The 22732-nt window shown below is 44.4% G+C and overlaps 1 protein-coding gene and 1 long non-coding RNA gene across 2 annotated transcripts in view; one reads left to right on the top strand and one right to left on the bottom strand.

The window, feature by feature from the left end:
- LOC138514284 (uncharacterized) overlaps window positions 1–22732 on the top strand; it is a 505584-nt gene that overhangs the window by 391924 nt on the left and 90928 nt on the right. The gene's annotated exons all lie outside the window — the stretch shown is intronic.
- PFKFB3 (6-phosphofructo-2-kinase/fructose-2,6-biphosphatase 3) overlaps window positions 7754–22732 on the bottom strand; it is a 335583-nt gene continuing 320604 nt past the window's right edge. The window contains exon 15 of the mRNA XM_069629665.1: window positions 7754–14521. Coding sequence (XP_069485766.1) covers window positions 14507–14521 — 15 coding nt within the window. The 3' untranslated portion in view covers window positions 7754–14506. The remainder of the gene's footprint in view (window positions 14522–22732) is intronic.

Here is a 22732-nt window from a genome sequence, read left to right as displayed (position 1 = left end):
TAACAAAATGTAAAGTCTTCAAATGTTGGGGATGCCAATGTTGAGGTACACACACTGGGGGTCATTATGAGGTTGGAGGTAGCCATGGTGCTATTAGCACCATGGCTACCCCTTACTGCATTCCATGTCCGGGTTCCCGAAATAGGGACTTACCAGGTCATTCCAACCGTGGAGGACCCGATAAATCCCCATTCCGGGAACTATTCTCCATTCCCATTCGAGCCCCCATAGGGCTCAATGGGAATGGGGATGGAGCTAATAACGGTACCGCAATTTGGGGTACCATTATTAGCTCTGAAGTCCCTTAACGGGTCCCTTCCATAACGCCTGGTAAAACCAGGTGTTAAGGAAGGAACCCGCTAAAGGACCTCGTAGTAGGGCAGTAAGGGATTACCGGCACCAGTGTCCTTACCAGTGCCGGTAATCCCTTACCTCCAACCTCGTAATGACCCCCCCTGAGTCCAAATGGACAATTTCCCTGACATTTCTGCTACCTCTGGCTCGCAGGTAAGTCCATCTATAAGCCATCAACGATTGCCTACTTGTATCCAATTACGTAAAAGGAATCCAGGTTCAACAAAAGCTACAAACACTAGCTAAGTGGTTGCTAATAGCTCCTATTATCACAGTGTTTAGAAGTGCGACTGGAACATGATATGATGTATTAAAATTAGGGGATGAAGGAGCAAACATGTGTAACAGCTCAATCAGGAGTTTCGCTCAAAGGATGTAGAAAAAAACAAAAGACACCAGCTTAGTAAAAAAAGTACCACACTCCCTGCTTACTAATCAGAAACAATTCTGTTCTGTACAACCATCCTTTATCCACTGCAAAAATCAAGGCTTTAGTATTCCTTGCAACCCTTGTAGCAGAAATATTGGAAGTCCAGTTTCTGTTGCTGACAGAAAATATTGCAATATCTTCACAGTACCAAGTACCGTGCAAGTACCGCTTGGCCGCTGCTTGCTGTTCGTTTCTCCGTGGATTTTCTTTTTCACGAAAGGACTTCGATTACCAGCAGGCTGTGTGGCAACCTTTAACACACCCCTTTGAAGGCGTGTATTTATTGAGACCCTCGCGCGCGCGCGCACCGTACCAAGTACCGTGCAAGTACCGCTTGGCCGCTGCTTGCTGTTCGTTTCTCCGTGGATTTTCTTTTTCACGAAAGGACTTCGATTACCAGCAGGTGAACATCATACATGTATGGACTAAAAGAAGTTACTATATGAACTAAATTCCTTACAGCTATTTCTATCTTGTTTGTTTAGGCTGTGCGGCAACCTTTAACACACCCCTTTGAAGGCGTGTATTTATTGAGACCCTCGCGTGCACCGCGCGCGCGCACCGTACCAAATACCGTGCAAGTACCGCTTGGCCGCTTAGCCGCAAAGCTGCGGCGTTGCGGTGGTACGTTTCTTGATTAATTTATTTATTTTTACCTTGGCAAATTTTGCTTACTTTGCTCTCACAATTTTGGCACTTTATAATGTTATGCTCTGTTTGTTTTATTGATTATGCTACATAACATCTGTGGTTAGCAGTGCCATTACGCACGCAGCACCGTGAAAACTAACACATTGCTTTGTTTCTTCTGGAGCTGGTTTTCTTTTCATGCGCTCTCACACTCTGAAAACAAACATGCCTGAAGTACCTGATTTACCACTTACGCCAGCAAACAATACCTCTAAAGCTGCTGGAAAAGCCAAACGCATGGCCACTCGGCAAAGCATCACGCTTACACTGGTGCCCAAAACACCTCTATCCAAGCATGACATCCGCACTTTCTGTGCGCAGACTTCAAGTCATGTTCAGGCCTCCGTGCCAGCCTCGGCCCCGTCAGAAAAGACTCCAAATAATACCTCCCCAATTCCAAAGCAAGTGCAGCCGTTACAATCTCTGCCTTTGCAAAACGAAGAACAGTGCATGTCGGACAATACCATTTTGCAAACCATTAAATCTCCAATCATCAATCTAAAACAATATGCACCCTTACCATGTGTAGCTGAAGAAGAAGACTACAATGAAGTGTTTTCTAATACACCGACATGTGTAACCAATACGATCCAGAATTCATCAGTGGTGTCAAATATACCCGACTACCGAGAACCTTGTTCGATGGACTCTAGTGTTTCTTCAGTAGCCTCTTTTATTCAACCCACTCCTCGACTACGCTTATCATCTTCTGAACGTCCGACAACATCTGCCAATAATGGCCTCCTGGAGATCACCCTCACAGCGGTAAACACCACAATCAAAAGTTTATACAGAATGTTCGAAACACTCAAGCAAAAAATAAACTATCAATCCAAGCAAATTGAAAAAATTGCAACGTGGATACAATTTCACCCCTATATGAATCAGCCTAAACCAAATAATAACACAGAGGATCTGCACCCGCAGGCCATATTAATTGAGGATGAAATCCAAGTTACTGCAGTTCCTGTTGTAACTGGAATCATCCGGCCGGTGGAGAGTATTAATCTCATCAACCCTGACCTGAATGCATCATGGATTAGTGTCGACAAATTACCCACAAGTCCACTCCCTAGGGCTCCAGTAACCTACGATGTCTTCAAAAAGCAAGCCCGTCAGGGGCCCCCTCCAAGGCTTCTCATTTCAAAACCACGTCATACTACACAAAAATTAAGACGAATGATGAAAGTGAAAGCACGCCTATCAATGAATGATGCCATACTAAAAAACGCATCTACTGATCTTCAATCGAGTTCTACTATTCAACAAGCAGAAACAATAAGCCAAACCAGTGCGAAACCAAATGAGTTTCAAGTACCAACAGCAGCTGTTATGGTTCCTGCTTTAAGACAATGCAATACGGGGAAAGACACTGGATCCTCAGGTGACACTTGATAGCTACTTCTGCGACTCAGACTCGATTGGCCCATCCACCTTCACACTCACCTTTGAACGCTTTGGTTGCCTTATCTGAAGAAGCAGAAGATACCCGAGTGAATGCTGTTCCTATCTCCAAAATTCTGCCGTTGCAATTTTTCTCATCATCATCATCATTTACAAAATCATCCCTCAGTGCGATCTCTGACCGAAATCATATTTCTGAACGAGCTGAAGAAATCAAAGCAGCTGTGGACGAGTATTTACATCAACGTTTACAACTTCCCAATAACAATCACTCTAGAAAAGCAGCAAACTGGGAATCGCATTCACAAATACAGGATGAAAATTACCCTGTAGAAAAGAATTGGCCACAAGTAGCCCAATTGAATTCTCATCCAACAGGACAACGATCTACCTCAGCTAATGAGGTGCAGAATAAGAAGATAGTCCATTTTACAACACCTGAACAACCAATAAAAAAGACACAGATAGTACCTCCAAAAAAAGAAACCAAAAAGAACAAATTTAATGATTTCCATACTCTTATTTTGAAATGTCGAAATGCTCCGCATGCCCAATACGACTTGTCCAGAACAAGCGTTCTTAACATATTTGGTGAACTATCAATTTTGGAAGATAGTTCATCATCTGACATTGACCAAGTGGAGTTTTTGTGCGATAGTAATCTCTCTATCGTCCGCCTATGGATTAGATTTGGTTTAGTGCTAAACACCCTATGGCGAGCAAAAATGGCCTTATTTGATATGGGATTTCTATTGGCACAAGACCCAGAAAGAAGCTACAATGAACAACAAGAGCAAAAATCAAATCAAAAACAAAATGCACAGGTCAATCAACGACAAGAAGAATGTACATGTGCCTTTTGCAACTTATCAGCCAAAACATAACCATCATTGAGCCCGCCCAAACAAAATGTTTCCTTGATTTCATGGAATTCACGAGGCTATCGACATTTACTGGACCAAGAGCAGAACTGCATAAACAACTTTGAAATTGTAGCGCTTCAAGAAACGTGGATCACACAGACCCCAATATGGGACGAGCATACCGTGGTACATCTTCCAGCAATCGCCTCCACAAAAGGACAACCTATGTCAGGCTTATTGGTGGCTGTCAGAACTACATCAGGCCTTAAACTCCATGCATGGGCCTCCCCAAACAATTTCATGCAGTTAGTCAAAATTTAGAGAGGTTCCGTGAATATTGCATTAATCAACTTGTATCGCAATCCAGCGGCAATTCCTGACAAAACCTTTTATAAAGATCTATCTAGCCTCTTGGAAATAATCTAGAAAACCCCAGATATCTCAACTATCATACTTGCTGGCGATTTCAATTTACATGATATGTCCACATCTAAAAAAAAACTATCACAAGGTACTATTAGAGCTCAAAATTTTATGAGTGAGTGGAATCTATATATCGCGAATGGTTCTCTTCCAGGAGACATACCATCTCAGCCCACGTGGCACAGAGGCAAATCTACAAGCATTATCGACTATCTATTCCTTTCTGAAGATATATTCATGAAGGCTCTAAAATTTGAAATCATCCAACAATCAACAAGTGACCACAATATGCTGCTGTTGACTTGGCCATGGGCAGAATCCCAAGAAGATCCACAACATCAGATGATGCCAAATTTGCAAATTAATAATGCCAAAACAAGATTTAAATGGACCCAAGCCAAACTAAAATCAATGTAAAGAGAACTACAAGCACAGATAAGTTCTCCTGCGTTTCAATCTTACCCAACAGTCTTGAATATGTTCAATGAAGTTCGCCATATACACCTTATTTCTCCAAAAAAAAACAAGCACGTCTACGATCACCAGTTACAGCAGGTGAAATCTATTTATAGAAAAGAACTAAGATTGACGCGATCTCTACCTGTAGATCAGCAACAACGAGCGAAAAGAAGCTTAAAATGCAAATACAAGAATTGGATACGTGGTCACAAAGCCTCTATGTTTCAAAGAGACAGTGAAAATTTTATGTATCTAACCCGTAGCAAAAATACATCTCAAATATGGTCCCTTTTGAATGAAACAGTTGTCCATAAACAAGTCGACACACAACTAAATGGTGTTGCAGAGAGGGAATGGATAAAACACTTCTCTGAACTATACCACGATGAAAACTTTGAGCATTATCAATATCTAACACAAAGTAATGCATCTTGGAATCTTGATATTTCCGCGGAAATCATCGAAGACTTCATAAATAAGTCCTCTTCATCTCGAGCTGCGGGACCTGATGGTCTAACAAACCAAATGATGAAAGATCATCCAAAATTGTGGGCTAGAATCTTAAACAAGATATTCCAACACATTCTACACACAAAAACCATACCCACATCATGGTGTACGTCATTAATAGTCCCAATTTTCAAAAACGGCAATCGTGAGGCCCCTTCTAACTATCGCCCCATCGCCCTTCTGGACACCCCAAGTAAAAATTTTTGTTGATTTGTTTTGCGAGATTTCAATCAATGTACTCTGGAGACCCAACATCGAGACCCGAATCAAACGGGCTTTGTGCCAGGCATGGGAACAGCTGTCAATTTAATTACATTACATGCCCTAAAAAAACAAGCACATTACACCAAGATGCCTATATATTTTGCATTTATCGATTTACAGGCAGCGTTCGACTCTATTTCTAGAGTCAAACTCATTAACAAGCTCATTGAAGAAGAATGCCCCCCTACTTTAATTGATATTATCTATGCGTTGCATTCTGAAACATCAATACGTATTAGACTGTCAATAATGGGTCTGCTGTCTGCCTCTATTAGAACATCTAAAGGTTTAAAACAAGGCTGTCTATTAGCATCTGCCTTGTTTAATTTCTATATTCAAAATATCAAGAAGATTTTCAGAGAAGTACCATCAGATTCTCCTAAGTTAAACAATGTGATCATACAAGCTCTTTGGTATGCGGATGATCTTGTCCTTATATCAAAAACCCCTACTGGCCTGCAAAGACTCTTGACAGCTTTGTCTCAATATTTTGACCTAAACGAACTCATCATAAACTTAAAAAAGTCACAAGTAGTACAATACGTTCCAAAAGCTTCTCTGAGCAATAAAATGAACTGGAAAATCAAAGATGTTAAACTTGATATTGTTCAAAACTACACATATTTAGGATTGGCTTTTGATGTTGTTCCTAACATTGACACCCAAAAGCTCATCATTGTAAATAAAGTGATCCCAGCCATATCGCAAACCAGGATAATCCTGTTTAAATTTGGCAAATTTTCAATAGCCCCGGCAATCCAGTATTGGCGACAAAGAATCACGCCTACTCTTCTTTATGGTCTTGAAACCAGAACATTTATTGAAAATTCATTCTTTGAAAAAATTGAAGCAAAATACTGGCGACAATCATTAAGAGTTCCGATATGTACACCTGGGCCCTGGTTACGATACGAGCTGGGACTCACATCTTTACACGCCAGATATCACTGGCAATTATGTGCGTTTTTCAGGAAATGTATAATTTATGATAAGAATAACACCTTGTTGGCAACTGTATCAGACTATATGTTCCATTCTAAACATCGCTTCACTCAAGAATGGACAAAGAATGTAATATCAATACTGGCCAAGGCTGAAGCCACTCTTGAAATGTTGATTAATAATCCGGATCATGCCAAAAAAAAGATCTTCATGCAAGATTGGATAACTACTCGTGCTAGCTGTCTTTCATACAAACATTTCAATGCGCAAGCATTTCTGGACAAAAAAATGGGAGTAACCAAATCCCAAAACACGCTCAGCGATCCTACGTTTACGCTTGAATTTATGGCCTACTCGGGACATTCAAGCGCAGAGAAAACAGCTAAATTTGGAAAAAAAATTACTGTCGATTTTGCCTTAATCCTTCTATTCAAGAAACACTTGAACATCTTGTTATGAAATGCACTGCGCTATGCAAACTGAGAGATATACACTATGCTCACCATTTGCTCTATATGTCCTATGTATTACCAGAACACAGATGGTTAAAAATACTCACAACTGAAAATATGAGTTTATACATAGCAACAACCAACTTTCTGAATGCTTTAAAGTTAGAAGCCAGACCCATCCTCACTGAAAAGTAATAAGAAGAAATTAAGTCTTCTCAGATGACCTGTGAACAATGGCTTGAAATATGCTATGTCATGTTATGTTATGATTTATACATATTTGCTGTGTTTTAATGTTTTAGGTTGGTTAAGTATTACATGTGTGTGTATTCTTGTGATTCTGTTTTTTTGATGTATTGCACATTTTATGAATGGTTAACTATTTGAAAAACTGGTGAAAATGAATTAAGTATCTGTTAACCTTTTTAACAAACTGTTTAAGAAATTTTCCTTTTTTCTTTTTTGTATAAATTGAAAAGTTGAGTAATCAGCTAAATCAATAAAAAAATAAATTAAAAAAAACATATCTTCACAGCAGCAGGCACTTTAAGATCTGGTTTGCCAGACTGACCCCAATCCAACATGGCCACCGCTTCTTTCGAGACAGGCCTAGTTTCCGTACAGCAGCAGTGTTGCAGGCCCACCAGTTGAGACAGCAGTGGTTTGGACCCTGGGTGCTGAGTGGGTAGCAGTAGCAAAGATGAATGCTGAGTTTGACTCCACCCTTGCCCTCTGCTCAAGGGTGTCATTTGGGGGGTCGCACGTGTGATCCCTGGGGTCTCCCTTGCTGCCCATAAAAAAACTTGGGGGCTGCAGCAAGTGGGCTGTGGACAGCGCCATGCGGCTCTTTGTTTCTGGAGTGGGTGGCTTTCTTGGTCTGGCCTCCTAAAAAAATGAAAGGGGGTTCCACAAGTGTAACACTTTCAGCAGTGACGTAAATAAGAAAGAACAGGAATAACAAATAATTTGTCTGAAATCTTTATTTCAGGCACACTTCAAGGGGAAGTCACTGATTTAGTCTGTTCTTAAACACCTAAAATTCACAATGCAGACAAAACCTCCAAAAAGCATTTAGAGTAGAATAAGCATCCATTACGGACTATGTATTTTGCTTTTCACATTCTATGTGATGCCACTTCCTGTTTTGTCAAGGGGTGAAAGGTTGTGTTGCATCTCTTCCTGTGATGTCACTTCAGGGTGGGGTCACATGAGATCACTTCCTCTGATGTCACCGGAGGTCAATGGTCATTTGATGTCACTTCCACTACCCCTTGCATTTTGGTGAAATGATGTCCCTGCCTCTGCTTTGCTTGACTGAGATCCCAGAAGGCAAGCAACAGGGGCTGTCCAATCTCCAGCAGCTCAAAGCAAGTTTGTTGCACTACTAAAGAGTTTTTCATTAATTGAAGGATGAACTGTTATGCCATACCCTAGAATTGTATGTTTGATCTCAATGTCTGAATGATCAAGGCAGGTCTTGCCATAACAATTCTGCTGTAAAATGAAATTATATTGAACTCAGAAAATAATGATTGCTCTGTATGGTCCATTTTGCAATTCATAGAGCATTGCCTGCAAGAGATTAAGGAAAGCAATGTTTGCATCCATTCCTGGTTGGACCTAGTTCTCTGGGAATTGCTGTGAACATCAACCCCCAATCCAGTACACACCCAATCCTCCATCAACCTTGCATCAACATAGATTGGTACCTCCAAATTCATGAATTTGTGTGTTACCCTACACAAAGAAACGTGGTGATATGCAAGCATTTGGCTCATCCTCTGCCATCTTTCTGATGTGGTGCTGGAAATTGATATTGCTATTTTATTTCTATCGCGCTCGTACACAAGTGTTTCAGACCTCGGCAAGGGAGGGGAGGGGAACAGGGGAGAACAAAACAACGATCTTACTAGGCCTACTGACATTAAGAAGGTGCAAGTGCATGGGAAAGGGGGGGAAGTGCATGGAAGGGTGGATAAGTGGAAAGAGTGGAGCAAAAGAGAAACAGATACATAATAATAAATAAATAATAAAGGCAACAAACAGTGGTAGTGCAGCCAGCAAGCGGCAAGTGCTGGGTTTAAGGCAGCAGACAGGGTAGGTCTGATAAGTGCAGGAAGAAAAAAGGGGGTACCGTATGGGTACAGACCCAGTGCAAGGGGGAGCCCAGAGGCAGTGTGGGAGGGTGGCAGGGTGAGCAGGTACCTGGGCCCAGAGGACAGAGGGTGGCAGGTGCACGGTGCCAAGAGAGAACAGATCAGCAGGGGAGATGGGGAGGGAAGGCAGAAGCAAACAGGAAGGTCTTGATGTGCTTCCAGAACCGGAGATGGTTCTCCTCAAGTTTTAGAGTGGCAGGGAGGCTGTTACAGAGGGAGGCCCCAGCCGAGACAGAGATCTACCCCACTGACCCTGAAGGAGTTGGAGGCAGAGGAGCAAAGAGCTCAAGAGGGGAGGTATTTGCGGAGGGATAGCTGAAAGTATTTTGGACCCAGGCCCCAGAAAGCCTTGTGGACAATGCAGATGGTTTTGAATTTAATCTGTGCATCCACTGGGAGCCAATGGAGAGATTTCAGAGCGGGAGAGATATGATCCCAGGGCTTGAGGCCAAGGACAAGTCTTACAGTCCTGTTTTGGTTTAGTTGCAGAGGGCAGAGAGTAGAGGCGGGTAGATTTAGAAAGAGGCTGTTACAATAGTCCAAGCTAGAGAGAACCAGAGCTTGAGATACCATGAGCTTCTGGAGGAAGGAGAGGAAAGGCAGAGTACCTCTAAGGAGGTGCAGTAGGAAGTTTGACTTTTTAGAGACATCAGAGATGTGGGTGGAGAATGAAAGTGTGGAGAGGAACTTGTAGCCATCAGGGAGGAGAGTGTCAAAGCTTGTGACAGAGCTGACCATGAACCATGTCTCAGTAAGACCAAGGACATCAAGGTCTAGTTCTTCAAGTTCTTCAAGGAGGTGGCAGATGTCAGAGGAGTGTTTGACAACAGAGCGAGAGTTGAGAGTGGCAATATGGAGAAGGTTGCCAGCCTTAAAGACCTTCTGTGGAGGGGTACAGATCAGAGGTACACCCTGCGGAGGAGAAAGAGCCCTAGGAGGGGCAGAGGAGGAGGAGGAGAGAGAGGGCAAGGTAGCCAAGGGCAGAGAGGAGGGGACAGCAGGAGATGAGAGGAAACTGATGAGGCGAGGAAAGTGCCTATCAAAGAGGAGGAGATTGGCCTGAGGGCCTTGGACCATGACCGTGCCATTAAGGTAGACATAAATGATGACTTTAGAGGAGTAGTAGTAAGCCATGAGAACTTCTCAGCGAGTGCCACCATTAATGGGAGAGGAGGAGATAGGACAGAGCACAGAGATCATAAGAAGAGTCCATAGATCTGGCGAAGGAACAACAAAGAGGATGTCGGTGAGTGTCCATGCGAGGCCCCTCTTCCATTTCCATGGCAGCCCAGGAGGCTGGAGCGGTGGCCGTTGTGCCACCATCAGAAGAATAAAGTGAGTGGGGTAGGTGAGTCAAGTGCCCTCGGCATGGCTACCCAATACGCAGACTGAACTCATCATTTGAAGTAAGGTTTCCCTGCATGTTAAGGAAATCTAAGTGGCCATGTCTCCAGGTTTTTAGGTTTCCTAATTGACTATCTTGATGTAAAATATTCATCAGTATAGTTAAGAGATGCCTTTAGTTGTCCCATTTCACCTGTCAATAGCACAGCCAGCACGATTCCGTTTCCTTGCATTCGGACATCTGCTGCCTTGCATTTATAATGGAAAGCAGAACTACAAGTGCCAGAATGCAAAGAAACAAACAGTGCAGATTGCAACACATACTAAAAGTTTGATCTTGTGGGTTCTCAAATTGCTGCCCACACCATCATTTGAATTGCTCTCTGTACCATAACTTGAAAATAGTCTTCACACTAGACTACTCAAGTTGTCTGGTGTGAAGTCTTTGCTACACATCCATACCCAATATTGTTTTTTTTTTCTTTGCATTCAGGCACGGATGGACTGGCAACAGTCCGGTCAGCTTACTGCATAAAAGCCCCCAGACTGGTGCCCTGCTGCCGAAGGGCTGCATCACTACATCCTTCGGGTTCTAAACTCCACCCCCCCTAGAGTCCTGCATTTATAACTTTATTCAGAGGCAGTCCCCTCAGCTGAAATGAGAAACTGAGTGTGTCCTCTTTGAATTTATGAAGGAAAGCGACATAAGGGATCAAAGTCAGGTTTGCAGGCCAGACACTACACCACTGCACTACATAACCTGATGAGCATAAAGACGGCTTCCTCCTCGCCTCCCTCATTTACAAAGACGCCATCATCATGGCTAAAAAAGAATCGCTTAATAATCGTATCACACAAGCCGTCTCTAATTCCAAGGAACTCTTTAGAGTCCTAAAAGAGCTCGAAACCCCAGTATCCCCGCCAGACACTTGCACAAAAGACAGTAAATGGTGTGCTAACATTCAAGCAGCCCTCCTAAACAAAATCTCTATGCTCCAATCTAAAATAAAAGATAAGCAGGACTGCCTGAGGTGTGACAACCTCTCATCCTCCCCCACTAGGCCCACCCTCTCCAACTCTGCCAACATCAAACCCTTCACCTTCGCACCTCTTACATCTTCGAAGTAGAAAATATCATCCTCAGGATGAAACCTTCCAACTGCCAAGGTGACCCGTGCCCAGCTCCCATCATTAAGGACTCTGCCCATGACCTAGCCCCTTTCATTACAGCCTTCATTAACTCTTCCTTTGAAACAGGTGTTGTCCCGGACAACCTTAAAGACGCCTGGGTGATCCCGCTACTAAAAAAACCTTCCCTTGACCCAAACATACCTATGAATTTCCGACCTATTACTACAGTACCATTCTTGCTGAAGATACTGGACCGTGCAGCCTACCTGCAGATCCAAAACTACCTTGAATCAAACAATCTGCTAGGTCTACGACAATCCGGATTTCGGCCCAGACACGGGACCGAAACGGCTCTATTAGACCTAAAAACCCAGATCGAAGTCCTGAAGGACAAGGGCAAATTAGCAATGCTATTACTCCTCGACCTTTCCGCCGCATTTGATTTGGTTAACCACCAGATCCTTTGCAGGCACCTCCACTCTGCTGCCAACTTCTCTCCCTCCGCAGCGGCCTGGATCAAATCCTTCCTGAGCAACAGATCTATGAGGGTCTTTGCACCCTCCGCTGCCGCAGCTCCCTCCCCTATTCATTGCGGTGTTCCTCAGGGCTCTTGCGTGTCTCCTACCCTTTACAATATCTTTACGAAACCACTCTTCGATGTGCTTGATTATCTGGGTGTCTCCTACACCAACTATGCGGACGACACCCAGATACTCATCCCCATCTCGGGTGACTATCTTGCTGACACCAAGGCCCTCAATGACGTCTACCTGGTCATCCAAGCCTGGATGGCCCAGCACCAACTATGCCTGAACGACGATAGGACGGAGCTACTTATTCTAGGTACTTCACAACGCCTGAGCAAACTGGAGCCATCCTATCAGTCATTCATCATAGACGGCAACTCCATACAAGTCTCGAAAGACACCAAAACACTAGGCTTTTACCTGGATTCCACCTTTTCCTTGTCAAGACAAACTAATGCAGTCAGATCCACCTCCGCCTACACGTGCAAACTCATTTCAGCCTGTAGACCATTCCTCACCACCCACAATAGCGTCACACTAGCGAGAACACTTATCATGGCAAAAATAGATTACTGCAGTGCCCTATATCTAGGCACCAGCCAAGAAAATCTGTCCAAACTCCAAACCACCCAGAACAATGCAATTCGAGCGGCTCTGAACATACCTCGTAACCACCACATCTCAGAAGCCAGAGCTAGCCTTAGGTGGTTACCCGTGAAGCAGAGAATTTCCCTAAAAACGCTTGCCCTCACGCACAAATGCCTAGCCAACAAGGCTCCGATCTATCTCTGCAGTCGGCTTACGCGCCACTCCACTGCCCGACCACTAAGAATTGCTCAGACTCACTGCCTGACTATCCCTAGGTTTAAGCTCCAAAAAGCGGGAGGCACTAGCTTCCCTGTCCTAGCCTCCAAACTTTGGAACACCCTCCCCGCTGCCATCAGAGCTGAAGACTCCTTCAATACCTTCAAGAATAAAACCAAATCTTGGCTCTTTGACCAGCAATAGCTGTGTCAGACATCGGTCCTACTTACCCAACCCGCCTTTCCCCGGCTCGATTTCCGGTCTACTACCTTTCCCAAACACCTCAGGGATATTTCCTCTGCAGAGCCTTGGGACACTGTACCACTGTACCATGTGTAAGATATGTAATTATTTAGTCTGTTTATTACGCTGTATTGTTATACTTTTTTGTAATTTATCTCCCTGTATGTTCTTTTCTTGCAACACTGTACAAATTGCGCCCTGATGCCCCCGGGCCTGATGGTTTGCGCGTTATAAATAAACAAATACAAATACAAAGGTACCAAACAACTAAAGGTGAAATGTCCCATTTCGGTACTGCAAGTCCCAGGGAAAACAATTGTATTGGTTCTTGGAGTTTAAAACCTGCACACCTTTTAAAGTTTTGAAAAACACTGTTAGAAGACAATATCCTCTTTAGGTTTTGTGTGTGTCAATTTTATGAAAGGCAAATGCCATTCGTCCTATTCAATTTGGGTGGTTCTGCAGAGCCAATTTAATGAAATGTGCATATTTCACCTTGATATGTTAATTTTTGGTGACGGCACATCCCACGGCGTTTGTTGAAGAGCCCCCCCCACTTTAATTTTTAGGACTTGACCCCTGTATAATGAAAGACCCACACAGTATTGGTACACCGGACGGAAACAAACAAGGCGCGCCAACAGCTCACGCCATTGCAAGCGCAACATTACTTTGGCAATGCTCATTGCTTTCGCCCTCTGCTTGGTGCACATGGTTCATTCAGCTCCCATGTGAAAGTTCAAAGCCAGGCCCATTTGCTCCTAGCCTCCTGTCACGACATATGCAGCTTGGGGTGTTGGAAAGTGCCAGCATTTGCTGAGCACTGTCACTAAACAGACTCTGCGCCGCTGGAATCCTACTACACTTGGCCCCGTGTGTCCCCCTACCCCACAACATGTCAGCAGTGGTTGCTCCCCTGCTCGAGGAAACATGCACCTGTGGCTCTCCAGATGCCGTGGACTCCAACTCCCATCAGCACTAGTCAGTGCAGCCAATGGTGAGGGATCATGGGAGTCATAGTGGAAAACATTTGGAGAGCCAAAGGTTGCAGACCCCTGCAATAGGGCATAACACACAGTGGGCCAGGTGGCAGTCCAAGCCTTACGTGTGCAGCTCCCCTAAACTCTCACCAGCGCGTACAGCAGGTACTTCCGAATCAGCCCTCAACAAGGTCAGGGTGTACAGCTCGCCATCTCTGCACGCCCACTAGGCCCTCATTGCAGAATCGCTGCAGGATGGCCTGATCAGGGACAAAGCACACTGCACACACATGCCCCTTCCGGGACAAGTGTCCCTGGCTCTGGGTCTCTAGAGCGGGAGGCCCCGTGCAAATGCAAACAGATGCATCCACGCTTTTGTTTCCTTTTAAGTTTTTCCTTGTTTCAGACAAGCGCATTGTGGAGAATTGGTCCCGGCAGGAGGCGCAGCTGCCCCCCTCCACATCACCTCCTTCTTTACGGAGCCTTGAAGTCAAGTTTCATGTTTATTGCGCCAAGTCTTGCCGCACTCTTTATTGCATCAGCGCCTGTAAAGTAGAGCAGGGTTAAAGCCGTCAGTACATTCAGGCAGAGTGCATATGTTGCAGGTGACAGCACTACATATAACATAGACTACTGTTGTATAATTGTAGTGAAAGTAATGGCCAGTCACAAAGCAGTGAGCTAACAGTGATGTAAATAGCATTTCTAAAGCTCCAAATTATGGCCACAAGGCATCGAGGCGCTAAGAAACAGTATGTGGGAGAGTCCACTCCAGAGATCTTCTCTTCGAACCAAGGCAGAAACTAGGAAATATATGTTTTGCAGGCTTTCCACAACACTAAAGGATCATTAATGCTTCGCAGATAATTTGGTAGCGAGGTCCACACGCTTCCAAGGGTGGAAAAAGCTTGGCTTTCCACCAGTGCTCTTCGGAGTCGGGGGACTATCAAAGCTGCCTTAAGGGAATGGTGGGGAATCGTTTTGTCTGCAGGGAGAAGGACGTGGGGTGGCGGTTGTTTAATTAAACACCAGTATCGGATTGTGGGCTAAAAGACAGACTAATCAGACAAGCGTTGGCAAAGCCAACAGGTGTGGGCTATCATATGTCAAGTGCAGCATCAAATGTGTCTGTAGAACAACAATAAAGTTTGCACCAATTACAAGTGATAATCGGTAGAAAACTTAACGCATAACAGCCACAGACTTCACACAAGAAATGTAGAGCAAAGCAAACACTTTTCTGCCAAGCCGCAGAAATCTGAGACACATTCAATGACATTGCCAGCAGAGGCAACGAGTCACAGCTAAAGCAGACAGAGCCAAGCTTTGACTGAATCCCAGTACCAGCAACATGCTAAAGAAAAATGATATTTTATAATATTTCCCATCTTCTGATTGCTCTAATAGGTGAAGCACCCCGCCCCCCTGTTCCCTCTCCCCTGCACTTGCGCGATCTGAATTTCACAAGGCCTTGTAGGATCGTTGTTTTGTCCTTCCTCTCGGATGAAGGGTTATCTCCATTGAAAGAACTATAAGGAGTTTAGGAGAGGGAGTCCCAACGTCTGTCCCCAGAGCCAAATTATCTCCAAATGTTTAGGTTCTCAAAAAATGCATATGAATGTTGTAAATATAAGTGGGAGAAATGTACACCTCAGGCATCATGAAAAGATTGTGTGGTTGGGACACCAGAGTGCCCGGCATAGAGACACCAAATGAATACTGAATATGTTTTAGTTCCTTATTCAGTGAGATAGACCAGAGTGTAGGTACTTTTCCCACACCCACCAGTGGCACAGTCCTTTCTTGCAGACAACTCCTGTGCATGCATCCTTTTAAAATCTTGTTGTCTGATCATTCCACATTTCATTTTACCCCCTTATTTATTCCAGCCTTGGATTTGTAAGGCTTTTTTGGGGTTTTATGTCCTTTGGCTTTTCCAGCATTTGGAATCACTAGACGACTTATGTCCATCAACACTATAGACTCCCACCCACCCTCAAGCAATTCAAGGAACACCTTCTTCATACACCATAGACAGCCCCCATCCCACATTCCCTGCCAGCACCAGCTCACCCCTAATTACTGCTCTTGGGCCCCCTTACCCACTGCTGTACAGCACTCTGCTGCTTCTCAGAGCTAGGCCCATGCTCAATGAATTCCCAGATGGCCAACAGGGAGGGATTTCAAAGAATGGAATGGGTCAATTGTGCCAGTGTGTCAGAGGTCTAGGAGGACGGGTATTGCCCACTGCACTCCACCAGCATTCTCTTATGTGGTGCAATAATGCCCAGCTCTTTTGCAAATCTACATGTATTTATACTGCCCCCGCCATCATGTGATGTGGAAAAACATGAATATGTTCGACTATTCATTGTTAAATATTATCTTGCTAGAGTTGGAAGTAGCATATAACTTCCCTTCTTATGCATTAGATGTTAAAAGTAAAATACTTTGTGTTCATAAGGTTGAATTGCACACATATCTTATGCATATTTTAGATTGTAAAACCCTTCTACTACTGCTGGTTGGATTTGACATGGTGTGGCATTAGCTCCTAGGTCTTTTAATAGCTGGAATTAAAACATGTGTTTTAGGATCCACTATAAAAATTACTTTATCTATGTCTAGTGCTAATGGATGCCTGATAAAGTCTCAGATAGGGAAGGAACACGTGGCTGTTTTTTGAATGGGCGGCATTGTCGGGCCTTGGACTTTCTGATACCGCAAAAGTACTGATGTTGGCCGGCACCGACCCGCTCAACTCCTAAGCACACCCTCAGGAGATAACGAGGTAAGCCAGGAGGACGAGTGGGCCGGGATCATCTGAGCAGAATAGGATCAGGGGTCTTCCTTCAAGCAGGCGGTCAAGAGGCAGGAAGAGCTGGCACAGCAGAGGGTTGTGCAGTGAAGAGCTAGTGAGGCGTCAAGAGTAATTAAAACCAAAACTTGCTCAGAGCCCTCTTCATTGCCCAGGTGCTCAGTCTCTTCAGTAGGCCGCCAGACTCACCAAGATGGATGGTCCGGCAGGGGGCGAGCACTTAAGGAGGAACTCCATTGATTAGCAGGCAGCATTGACAGACGACGCGTGCAAGGGCGTGGTCATGAAAATCAGCAAGAATGAGTCAGGATGATGAACTCAGACGGATCAAGTATTTAGCTGGAATCATGGCCGCTGACAGGACACTATTGAGGAATGATGTGAGGCGATGGGCATGGGCACAGAGCCACCTTATGCAACTCCTGGAACATGTAGAAAGCAATCGACATAAAAGTCCAGGCAGAAGTTGGTGTCAGACCCATGAGAGGAATGGAAACAGCATTACTATTTGTATGGGATGATCTAAAAACCAACGCCAATATCACCTCAGCGCTAATACTACTAGACCTATCAACAGCCTTCCACACAATTGATTCCTCCTCATCAAAAGACTGAGAAATAGGAATCCGCAATACAGCTTTACTATGTTTAAAATCCTTCCTGACAGAAAGAACGGAAACAACGTGGCTAACCCCCTTCAGCTCAATTCATTCACAACAACCTGCAGAGTTGCACAAGGCTCATCACACTCACCACTGCTCTCCCACATCTACATGACCCCTCTCACCAATCTCATAAAAAAAAACATGGACTCACCTGCTACGACTATGCAGATGACTCATAAATCATCTGCAAAATCAACATTATGGGAGAACTAGACCAAACCTTCATCAACTGCCTCACAGAAATAAACAAATAGATGAGCACCAACAGCCTAAAACTCTACAAAAATCAGGATCACGCCGAACAACCTGTCGAACCGATACAACATTCCATGGCCTTGAAACCATGGAATAAATGACTTAACACTCGAAGCGCAAGTCAGCGCAGTACTAAAGAAGTACTTCTTCCACCTATGCACAATCAAGCGGATATTACCTTCCCACACCTTCCCAGCTACAAACAGTCTCCCTCATCATATCAAGAGTAGACTATGCCAACAGCATCTATCTTGGAATGCATGACTACCTCACCAAAAAACTGCATCGAATACAGAACGCAGCACCAATATTGCTCCTCAGACTCACTAATTGAAAACACATAACACCAGCACTGAGAACCCTATATTGGCTGCCAGTCAAAAAAAGAATGTTCTTCAAAACACTCTGCATAACCCACAGAACAAGCCACGTCCAAGGAGCAGAATTCGCACATGAAAAAATCTCCATCTACAAACCAAACAGAACACTAAGGTCCAGCAATGACATTCACCTCAAACCCAAACAATACGCAAAGCTGAAAGCATTATCCTCCATCTCGGCTAAACTTTGAAACTCACACCCGAAGGAAATACAAACAGAAGAGCACCTAAAAATCAGAAAATTGCTAAAAACACAGCTATTTAACTCACTAAGCTAAACAGGAAACATTGTCAAAGAGAAGAAGCCAACAAATCACAAGAGAAATACCCAAAACAAGCGATAACTAATGAACAGAAGCCTAGATGTCCCAATGAAATAAAGCATTTTAACTCAAACCACCGTAGAAGAATATGAACACTGCCACATCAACATAACCCTCACAGAGAAGGGCACAGACCACTCATCACTAACACTACTCCAACCCTTCTAACATCTAACATACTCACCCTCAAACACCAAAGAAAACGCACACATACCTGTATTGCAACAGAAAACGTAAACCACCATAAACCACCACAAAATGCACACACTCTGCAACTAAACCCGACACACTCCAGAAAACGAAACCACTAACACCCAATACATCCCACACACTCATACACCAAACACTGCCTAAACAATACAAACTAAAAACAAACCCAGCACACAGTGACAGTTTTTTCCTAACCGATGCTACCAACAGCACAACGAAGATATCTAACGCTTTCCCTCTCGATCCTGCTGACTAACCCTCTCGAGCCCTCCTTCCTTTTCAGATCCGCCAGAGCGCATGGAGACCATGAAAATGGCAGCGGCGTGCGGTATAAATCACAATAACATAACATAAACGGTGGTTCACAAAGGTGAGCTGAGCCTTCTGATGGACGCTGGGCATGTGCAGGGGAACATCAGACAAGGTCAACTCCTGCGGTGCCCCAACGGGCAGCAAGGCCTGCAGAGTTTCCAATCTGCAGATTCCTGACCAGTATGCCACCCCCATCCCCCACCACCGATTCTTATTTTTATGATGGAATAAAATCTTACTGAATTGTAAATTGAGTGCCCAGGCAAGCCTCTCCTCCAAACTCATTAGTAAAAACTACACTTCCCAGAATCCCTCTCCTCTGTTCCTTTGTAAAGCCACTGAGACGAGATGGAGAGAGATTGGGAGGATGATGTTTACCATCAGGGAACCACAGACACAGACAACAGACTCTCCCCTTACTACAGGAGACTGTACCGCTAACGAGGACAGGCAAAGTCAGGCATTCCCTTCCAACCCGCACATCTGATTTTAGTTAAAACTCCCAGCGAGTATAAAAGATGGAGTGAAAAAGTACACTCTGAGTGAGTTGGGGATGCTGGAAGGTGCAAGAAGCCAGAGGAAGACCGCAAGAGCTGCAAAGACCCTGGGAGACCTCGGGGAGAAAACCACCCTGATACTGGCCCTGTGAGTCCGGGGGACACCAGTGGCAGCTGGAGTTACCTGGTGGTACCCACAGCAATACACCTCTCCTTGGCCAGTCAGGCAAACCCAGGTCGCTGAGGGTCAATGAAAGAGACCCTGACCCGAGCACAATATCGCCTTTTAGCTCCTGTAGCTCCCAATGCCAAATCCCATTTTTGGAAGCTGCGAAGTGGGAGCAATATCCTGACAGTGCATTTTGGGACTGAAAGTCCCAAAACCCTTTTTGAAAACTGTGAGGTGTGAGAGGAGACTCGAGCCCGGCGGAGGGAAGTCTTCTTTATGAACTTCTTGAGAGGAGTCCGAGCCCGGCAGAGGAAATACCTAGTGAACTTTGTGAGAGGGTCCATACCTGGTGGTGGCAGACCCTGAAAGACTGAACTTTTTTGAGTGAAATTGGTACCAGAGATAGAGTGGTCCGGCGCCACGTGGGCGCTCATTCGAATGTCTCTGGCTGGTTACCCCTCTCCTGAACAAGGAAAGTATTGAGCTAAAACGTGTTGAAACAATAAGTATCAAAAGGAACTAGGGGAGGCCGGCGTGAGGTGGTCATACAAGGGTCAAGCCAAACCCCTTGTACAATCGAAGTCCTTGGCACATTGCAGAAGTCTTTGAGGAATATGAAAGTGTGAACCCGACTAAGGGAAGTGTGAAACTGACATTTGAGCCCGGATGAGGGGAACGCTGCATGAACTGTGATATTGTGAAATACGTACTTGCCAGAGAATAACAGAGTGACCCAGCAAGACGTGAACGCTTCTTGGAAGTCTCTGTTTGAACTAGCAAGTGCTTTAGGAGGCCGGTGAAGGAAGGTCTGAGCCTGGATAAGGGAGACCTAACTGAACTAGATGGTTGCTTAAAAAGATATTGAGACTTTTTAATATTACAAATGATGAGATTGTGATTGAAAGGCGGTAGTGAACCCGACTGAGGGAGGTCAAGCGAAAAAAAGCTAAGGGAAGTGAATTCTACATGTTGAAAAAACTTAGTAAAGTACATTGTGGTGATAAACGTGTACCCGACTTAGGGCTGTCCACAGTGAGGGGTTGGTCTGAGCCTGAATGAGAGAGACTAACGCAGAAAGAACGATCAGAGCCTGGCTGAGGGCGGGGATACTAGAGTGAAGAGTAATCGCCCGAAGTGAAGAGAAATAAAACGAACATATGTTTTGCCGTTTGCGATTCATCAGGCTCTCTGAAGTAAGAGCCTGTGCTTCAAAGAGTCTTTGACACAGGTGGTCCTGATATTATTGAAACAAACTGTAACCTCATACTGGAGAAGCCTGGGAGTGTGCTGTGCTTAAGAGTGCCGCCTTTGTCCCGTGCTAGAAAACGTGGGGAAGGGAGACCCCGGCCATAACATCCTGACTTATCATTTTGTGAACACTTCTTTCATTTCTTGTGAACACTATCCCACACTGTTTTATAACATAGCGGTAAGGATTGGCAATAATATTTTTTTAGTATATGCCTTTTTATTTGACAACACACCACTAGGATGGCCTTATTATTATTTGATGGTCGTAGCTTGCTCCCATCTTAGATTTAGGTTTAGGTTAGGCGTTTTTCTCACCCATTTATACAGTTTAATATGATCACTTGTGTCTGTCTTTACTGTTGCCAGCAGGAGTTCCTTACAGAAGTCAGACTAGAAATAGGTTGTCTGAAGGAATTCCAGCAAGGGATTCATTTGACGATGAATGCCATTCCAGCTATTGCCAAAGTGAGAAATGTACCAGTTTGTATGATGGAGATCTCTAAGGAGATGCAGGAAGTGAGGGAGTCTGCGCGGGAAAAGAGTGGGTTTAACCCCTTGTCGTGATGAAAAGCCAGGAGCATTTAAGTGTTTACATCACAGAACTCAACAAGGTGATTAGTGAGCAATTTCTGCTGCCCATTAGTGGTGAGCAGGGCACTCTTACAGGCGAAGCAGTTTCGGACTTGAATCCTGTGTCTCACTAGAAGACAGTCCAGGGTCCGAAGGGTCACAATGACATGTTCCTTTATTTTCAGTCTTGCTGCAGTATCTCGTGCTCTCTACAAGAAATTCTGGAGAGAATCATGGAGGCCTTTGTACAGGTTGCTGGCCCAGTCCAGCAATGATAGTACCCACATGATGACCGCAAGGGTTTTTCACAGGAAAACCAGATCAGGCATAAAACAATGGCTGCATCATAGGTAACAAACACAGTTTCAGACCATTGTCTTCATATCTGCCTCCTGAGAAATAGAGTTGCCCATAATAATCCCTATATCTCAAGATATGTATGGCTTACTTCCTTTCTGAATGATAAAGACAAGGAGGATGGTGTACACAGGTTTGTAGTTGAGCATAGTGTCAACACTGAGGAATTGTTGGTAGGGATGAGGAATTGAGCAGACTATGGGCCTCATTATAAGTTTGCCGGTCCGGTAAGTACGGTACCAGTAAGCTTGCTAGTACCGTAGTTACCGGACCAGCAAACTATGAGGTCTGCCCCCGGGTGCCTGTCAGCCCGGCAGGTCCGACCTGCTGTGCGGAATGGCACCCGCGAGCAGACCTACCCGGTGGCGCCAGCACGTTATTGACAGTGCCAGCGCTACCAGCCTCCCCATTCCCATTGAGCCCATTTGAGCAATAGTGTGCCTTTCTGCACAAAAATGTTGTGCTACTGGTGACTTGGTGGAAGTCAGACTTTACACATAAAACTAAAGCAAAAAAGACATACAAAGGCACATTGACATGCAATAATTGCAATTGTTGCAATAATGTACTGAAAGGCGATTTCATCTATCACCCTTATAATGGTAATAAAATCGCACTATTACACACATCAACGTGTGATACGAGAAATGTAATTTATGGAATTAAGTGCCCCTGTGGAATGTATTATGTGGGACTTACCAGTAGGAAAGCCAAAGTGAGATGGGGAGAACATAAGTCGAACATAAGGAATTGCTCCACCAAGTCACCAGTAGCACAACATTTTTGTGCAGAAAGGCACACTATTGCTCAAATGAAATTTGTTATTCTTGAATCAGTGAAACTCCCCAGAAGAGGAGGCAATCTTATGAAACTGTTACAACAGAGGGAGATTTTTTGGATAGAAAAATTGGACACTATGTATCCTCGTGGTATGAACATTGATTGGGAC

Source organism: Ambystoma mexicanum, chromosome 12, assembly GCF_040938575.1.
Source record: "Ambystoma mexicanum isolate Mex_15411 chromosome 12, UKY_AmexF1_1, whole genome shotgun sequence".
Lineage (NCBI taxonomy): Eukaryota > Metazoa > Chordata > Amphibia > Caudata > Ambystomatidae > Ambystoma > Ambystoma mexicanum.
This window is presented reverse-complemented; position numbering and strand designations above follow the sequence as displayed.